Source organism: Anoplophora glabripennis, unplaced genomic scaffold, assembly GCF_000390285.2.
Source record: "Anoplophora glabripennis isolate ALB-LARVAE unplaced genomic scaffold, Agla_2.0 scaffold197, whole genome shotgun sequence".
NCBI lineage: Eukaryota > Metazoa > Arthropoda > Insecta > Coleoptera > Cerambycidae > Anoplophora > Anoplophora glabripennis.
In genome coordinates, this window is record NW_019416387.1 from 428,900 (window position 1) to 436,856 (window position 7,957).

At 35.4% G+C, this 7,957-nt stretch overlaps 2 protein-coding genes across 2 annotated transcripts in view; both read left to right on the plus strand.

Moving 5' to 3' along the window:
* The window catches only part of LOC108904878, a 21,439-nt gene extending 20,213 nt beyond the window's left edge, over positions 1-1,226 (plus strand). Inside the window, exons 5-6 of the mRNA XM_023454402.1 lie at positions 900-1,026; positions 1,084-1,226. Coding sequence (XP_023310170.1) covers positions 900-1,026; positions 1,084-1,226 — 270 coding nt within the window. The remainder of the gene's footprint in view (positions 1-899; positions 1,027-1,083) is intronic.
* LOC108904906 (scavenger receptor class B member 1) overlaps positions 1-7,957 on the plus strand; it is a 144,471-nt gene that overhangs the window by 36,954 nt on the left and 99,560 nt on the right. The window lies entirely within an intron of this gene.

Here is a 7,957-nt window from a genome sequence, read left to right on the forward strand (position 1 = left end):
CTCATCAGAACGGCATACTCCTGCAATGCCTAAGACCGTCACTACCTTCATTAGCAAATACAGGTATGTGTTATCGGGTGCCTGAACGAGAAAATCGTTGGCTTGTTCTCTTGTAAAAACGTTTGACTTTTTAGATGTATATTGTATAGCCGTCATTCTTACGTTTCAAAAATGCTCTCAGCTTGGGGTATTTTGATATATCCACGTTCTCCTCTATGAAAATAGTTGACTTAATCATTGAGTATTCACTCCACAAACTCGCCGGCGACTTAAAAGTTTTTGACTTCTCCATGAAATATGCGAGCAGTGACATTTCAGAAACACCAGTATTTTTGTTCTGGCACCATTCTTTGAAATTTCTATATACTTTCCACAGCGCACTTTCGACTTCTCGGGCAATAAAAATTCGCAGGCACTGCATTTGCTGCACTTTCTATTTGAAAATCACTCATTTGGAAATAATAATTCAAAACCAGCGAAATTGCAACTTTTATGTAGCTTTGTTTATAAACACATTGGAAACGACAAAATCCAAACAACCAAGGCGATTTTGCAAGATTTTGAATAATGTCAAAATGAACTGATTAAGAAGTGTCAAAAAATAAAACCTAATATTTATTTCATGAATCGTAAAAACTGTGGGAGCAGATAAAATGTTATACACCACGCAGCAGTTAGGTATAATTTACCAATCTCGGACTCGCTCCGCTCGGGCGCGATGTCGTCCTCAACTGGTGAATAATACAGTTTTATTTCAAGTTTTCTCAGTTTCTCCCAATTTTACCGGCTTTTTCTGCACTATAAAATCTCTAACTGTAATTAACGGAAAACAAATGTACCCGAACCCCACCAAACTAATTGCCGATATTGGCATTGACTTGCATGGGAACCCGGCGTAGCCTCGGTTTTACGCTAAATACTTTAGGACGAAGGTGGACAACTTCAGCATAGTTCACGTGATCTTTGATCCTCCGTCCGTCACGTTTAACAAGCAGGATGTCTTTTTCTACTGGTACGACATGATAGGTAAACGATTTGATCCAGTTTGAAAATACCAAATATGTCTAAGCGCATTGTTTCTAGGTTTGTTCGGTGGACTGTGCAGCCTCGTGATGGGTATCAGCTTTGTCAGTGTAGTGGAATTGTTGTACTTCTTCACCTACGTATTCTGCAAAAAATTACTTAGCAAACCACTTGGAAGGGAAGAAGATGGCGACAACGATTGATTAACCTGGTGCTTTAATTACTCGAACGTAACTAGCCACTAGTATTTGCGTACGCAAATAAATATATTACGTTGACAGAAAAAAAAACATTTAATGTTATTCCACTAAAATACAACCTCATAAATTATTTAACTATTTTAATATCAACAAACGAACAACATTTTTTTTCTAATGATGTAACGTTGTGTTATTTATCGATGCTTTTTTAAGTTTATACAGGTTCGCATTCAGTTTATAGCTCTGTTCATTAAAAAAAAAAACAACTGCAAAATAGTAATAGAGAGGGGCTAAATCAGCAGCCCACACGGCCACCACGATTCAAATCCTTCCAAATCTCGGTGGAAGTAGTTCAACTAACAGATGTTAAATCTGGACGTCTTTTTGGCGACCAACTAAGGGAGAAATTTGTAGCAAACCCCTCGTAAAACCACTGTAAAAAATAAATTACACTTAATGTCGCATAATGACGCTTTTTATACATCGTTAAAAAACAGAATCACTAAATTACAGAAAATTGTGATGTGTTTATTAATTGTCCCAGCTGATGTTATTTCATTATTCGCGCGACAGGTTAATGAGACTGATAATTAACCTAATTGTGTTTATTAACGATTGCTACAAGTGTATGGCGTCCAAGATAAAACTATTCATCGAAACACTCCAAAATACGCGCCTCATTTTAATTAAAAACCTAGTCAAATAAATATCCTCTTAGAATTAAGCTATATAAAAGTAATAAAAAGCCGCACCTTCCTCGCCCAAATCTCTACAGGAAAAATTGTTATTCGTATAAGTAGGCAGTAAAGTACCAAATTTAATGCTTCAGCCAAGGCATTTAATCTACTTTACTGCCGAGTTAAACACATAATTTCTTCGTATAAATTTATGAGTGCCACATACTCCCAAAGGATCAAAATTTGTTTAGAAAATCTGGAAGGGTGCTTTTGCGAAATATGCGTGACGTGATGTTCCTATCATGAGGATATGGGTAGCAAAGTATATGAAAAATTGTTTAAATCTGTTTTTAAAGCTTTTGGAAGTAAATATTCACCGTCAACTTATTTTTTATAATTTTCTGTTCTTTGACCCCTTCTCAAGTAGCACGCCTATGGAATCTTCTCCCCTGCACCCCTCACCTCCCTTGCTAAGTGCTGGATATGAATCACTGTCCATTATTATGGTACACGGGTATAGTGAAAACATTTCAATCTACAGGGTGCTCCACCTAAAAGGGATTCTTCTGTAACTCTACTATGCAACTGTAAAATTTATAAAAATTGTTTTAATAAAAGTTGCCTGGAATCATGTGGGCTATGTAAAGAAAGTATTTTTAGCTTTACAGGTTGTTCCATTTCGAGTGGGCGCTACATAACTTTGTTATTTTAAATGGAACACCCTGTATATTATTGCATTTCCTTGGTTAATATTAGGTAGAGTTTATTAAATGTACATGGTGTTTAAAACTTACCGTTTTCGAGATAATCAGTTGTTTTTGAAAAAAAATCATAATTTCAGCTCGCTAAATGAGGTTGGATAGCAAAGACCTCAGAATGANCGGGTCTGAGCGTTTTTCTACAATCTTGACGCAGTTCCAGAAAATGGCTGTGTTTTGTTTTCATTTGACCACCCTGTATTTTAACAGAGTATAGGATCGGGATATCCTCAAATATCAAATTAGTAAAGCTCTTGTAAAAATTCAGAAAAGGTAAATATATTTAAAGCAACCATAAAAAGAAACAAAATCGATTTTTTTTAACAACCAATGAAAAAAAAAACAATATTTTGTTCCTCGCAACTAAAAAAACAACATTAATTATTTCTTAACTAAATTGCAAAGGAAAAACAAATGTCGAGTTTAGAAAATAAAAAAAATATTTTGCAATTTTACTTAAAGGAAGATCTTCAGGTTCCATGTCCCATGCTTCAAATGCTAGAGCAATGGTCTAGAGTGCCAAAGGTGCTTCGACATTTTCCTTACTATATTGTATTTAAAACCGGATTTTAGCAAAACATAAATTTGTTTTGTCATATGGGAAGTTTTGTACCGTTATTTCAAATTCTGTTGCAATACTTGATACAACGGTAATGTATGAATAATTAAAAAATATATATAACAAAATAATCGAATGTTCAAGTACAATTAAAGAAAACGCTTTTTCTTAGAAACACCACTAGATAATGAAAGCAGTCCCAGTACATATTCAGTGGCGATGAATTTCTAAAGTTCCCTGTGAAAGTACACTGAAAGAACAGGTGCTTTGTGGTTAATAAATTTTATTTGCTATAAACAAATGCTGATTTTGGTGGATATAATCCAACAAATATAATTTTCTCAAGAACAAACAATATAATCAAGGATGTTGTTTGGGTCAAAGAAATTCTTTATCATAAAATTGTTTGTTTATCTGTAACAAAGATTTCTTGTACGCTAAATATATGCGGTGTCCTATTTTAAATAACGTATTGCAATATCTTCTTAAATAAGCACTTTCAATAAAAACTTTTTAGATAAAAGTTGTAGAGTTCTGAGGAGGACATTCGATGATGACCTTGACTTTGACACAAAGGTCAACTGTAGAGGTCATTTGAAGGTCAAGTTAGATTTTTAGATATGATAGATGTATTTCTGACATCGGAAATGGGTAGGGCGGAAAACTGCTGCTTCCTCCACTACCGCTACCCAACTCTGGCTCGAGCATACTTTCGATCGTTTCGGGCGACTTTCAAGGACATTTTGAGATTTGAGATTTGAACTTGTTTATAATGCAATTGTGCAAAAACAATGCATCGGACAGAAACCATCTTACGCACGATTAAACTGCATATTGTTATCTGACATTTTCCACAAGATTGTTTTTCCAGCTTCAAATTTGACGGAGTTAGGAATTTTCGAAAAAAGGTCTATTTTAGAGGTTTTTCCGGATTTTCTCTGTAGAAAATGATCCGATCGGGTTGCACAAAAAAACATTTTATAGTTTTTTTTATTCTCTACAAAAGTCCTATCGATTCTCTCATTATTTTTCGAGATATTATAAAAGAAACAAAAAAATGTCATTTTTTGCAGTTTTTATTGTTTAAAAAAAATTGTTCACGACTGTGCTGGGGAAATCACTTGGGTTTTCATTTACTAAGTATTTTTCAAAAGGAAATACATGTTTGCTGTAATATTTAAGTGTAAAAACATACTCTTTTTTCGCTCTATTGGTTGGCCTATTGTTTTAAACTTCAACTTTTTCTTTTCCTTACACATATTTACTGGTAAGCTAAAACACAAAAATATATTATACAGCGCTACAAAAAAAAGTGGATTGGGTCATGTATTTAGTATTTAGACTGCTGAATTCTAATTTAATGTCATTTCATCTCGCTTTCTAGAGGAGTGTCTTGATGTGAGCATCAAAGCACAAACCGATCAAGGAATTTTAGATTCAGATTGATCCTACCAAAAAAAAATCTTATTAGGTATATTAATACCTTTCTTTAACACAAATTTATGTTTCTGATAAAAAAACATTTTGGATAGAGTTACTGATTACGTGTCAGACAACGTTAACCACTTTACCGCAAATTCCACATGTTCTGTTTGAGTGCCAAATAAAAGCTTTCCTTTGTGACAAATAAGCTGTTCGATGTTCTGTCGGTGTAACTACAAGTATCTCCGTCACTGGTTGATATATATTTATGAATTCAACGGATTTGTATCTTTAATTAAGTCACTAGCGCAAGTTCCATCACTTTGCGTGAGGTATCTTCAGACATTTTAGAACATCTGAGATTTTTTCAATTTTCAAAATCCTGTATCTCGAAAACGAAACTCTTTCTTCTCAATATAAATCCAAATCCAAATTTTAAGTTTGATTAATTAATCCTGAAAGACCGCTTATTATACAGTCCGTACAATATTTGTCGAGATAGAATTCCAAGAAGACCCCTGCGTCACTTTCTTGGAATTAACCGCATTCGACACCCGAGGTAGAAAGATATTGGCGGCGTGGCGTACACCGTAGCAGGTTACAGTGCATACTGTGTTTTGCGATTGCGAAGGAGTGTTTCCTCGTAAGTGTAAAGTACTGTGCATTTTCCACGTAATTTCATATTAAAATCAATCAATGGAGGTGAAAAAATAAAGGAAAGGAATTTAATTCCCAGTCGAGGAGTATCGTGTTTAACGCGTATAATTATTTTAAGACAATTTTTCCGAACTAAAATTTCAAGGCTTGCCGCGGTAAATTGTTACAGAAATTCCAATAACAGAACTTTATTGGCTTATCCTATCTGCGTACAAATATTGTACGGACTTTATATAAATGTACAAGGTGTACGAAACGAAAACGACCGATCTTTCAGATACTAGTTTCCTTGCCGAAAGACTTTCCAGACACCACTTCCGGTAGCCTGTTGGAGGTCTTAATAGGTGTCGGGGTGGAAGCTCTGGTTGGCATTTCCAGTATTGTAACTTTCACGACAGCTGAAGTGAGGAAATACCCCATAGTACAGGTAATTTTCCATGAACGGTGACAAATGCTTTATCCAATATGGTATAAATCGGGTAAATGAGGAGGACGACGTTTTTTCCAGAGGGGATGCATTTTTCCCGACGAGGTGGACACCATCTTCGGGGGTTACAGCTACAGCGACTGCATAATGGACTGTAAGATCAAGAGCATAGGCGTTTTGTGCGGTTGTACGCCATTCAACTACATCAACGTTTTCCGAAGCAAGGCTCTACCGCAATGCACTTTGGCTGACTTGAAATGTCTCAGTTCTTACAGCGGTAAGAAAAAAATTAACAAGGAATATTTGCTATATTTTAAAACTGTAATTTGAAGCCAAATGGAGGACGATGAACCCCAGGGGATTAGAGGATCAATCCAGGCTGACGAAAGAGAGACAGGAGGCCATGCGGTGCACCAACTGCGTACCTGCGTGTTCAGACACCCTGTATTCTGTCAGAAGCGACGCATTGGAATTGTTCGAAAACGGGTAGTTATGTATTTTTAACAACTTTTATTTTTTTATGCTACACCGAGGTTCCTATGTGGGCCAAAGCGAATATGTTCCAAAATTTTCCAAAACAGTTTTGAAAAATTAGTTTGCTTCTGAGCGCAAAATACATAAAAATTCACAAAATTATGCTTAAAATAGGGACAGGCACACATCGCCTGAAAAGTCAGTTTTACGATGTGATTACATAGCACANTAAACCGTAAGAGTTAGAAACCTGCAGTTTTTACAGTTCGTTTTGGCATAAATTACTCTATCTTGTCATCTGTGAGCAAAACGTGTACGTTATTCAGACTCGGAAATACTGAGACCTACATTTAAAAATCTTACGAGTTGAAAAACTTTTTTTTTCAAATGGAATGACCCATATTAATTGTCATGAGTGAATACAATGTTGAATGCCCTTTCGACTGATATAAGGTTGTTCATACTTATCTTGAACAGTTTTCTAGAAAAATCAGGTTATTTTCTAAAGTCCGAAAAAGTAGCTATGTAACAGTGTCAAGAAGGCATTGCAAAACCACTTTTGTCTCACATTTTATCAGGGACTGACAGTGTTAATACTTACTGGCATGTTTAAAAAGTGGTTTGACAAACAAAAGTAAACCACTAACAACAACTACAACAAAACGCAAAACGAAACAAACTGAAACTCGGAACAAAACAAGGAGAAGAACACTTAGACCGCTGATTTACATCAATTGCTCGAAGTGTCCTTCATTTTGATTCATCCACAAACGAATTCGGTTTTTAAAAGACTGTTCAACATTGGTCAGTATGTCTAGCGTAATTTCTTGAAATGGTACTGTAATGCGCTGCCACATATATTCCGCGGTAGTTGGTGGTGTAACGTAAACTTTGCTATTTATAAATCTCCATAAAAAGAAGTCGCAACTTGTCATATCTGGACACCTTGAAGGCCAATTCACTGGTCCACCGCGCCCAATCCATATGTTGGGAAAAGTTTCGTGTAGTCCAGTCGGGTTAGACAAAAAAAGGGCTTAACAGGGAAAAAATTAGGGACCACAATTTTATTGTTCTAACTTTTAGGGGGGCGGGGGTCAATAGTAGTGTAAATTCAGAATCGCGACTGAATTCCACCCCTGCATCAGCCGCCATCATGAATTTAAGGAAAAATCGTTTTTGCTCAATATCTCGGCCATTTTCAACTTTATAACATCAATGGTAAGAACTTCAGTTGTTGCAAATGCGATTTTCTACAACTTCTTTATTTACAAATTTTATCGTGCGATCGATATTTTTCAGGTTAAGGGGGAAAATAGTGACAAAATATAATTATTGAATTATCTCGTTTGTTATTGCCTTTACGACATAAATATACATAAACAAAGTTGGAAAGAATTATATTTTCTACAATTTTGATCGCTTTGATTTTTTCGCTACTACCAACATTTAAGGTCCTACGCCACTACGTCCTATGGCAAGCCTAACTAAATTCAAGGGATCAACATTCCGTAGGCCTGACGTCACCGGTAGCACAATTTTCATACTGCTCTGCGCATTTACCGCAAGCGTAGGACCTTAAATGTTGGTAGTAGCGAAAAAATCAAAGGGATCAAAATTGTAGAAAATATAATTCTTTCCAACTTTTTTTATGTATATTTATGTCGTAAAGTCAATAACAAACGAGATAATTCAATAATTATACTTTGTCACTATTTTCCCCCTTAACTTGAAAAATATCGATCGCACGATAAAATTTGTAA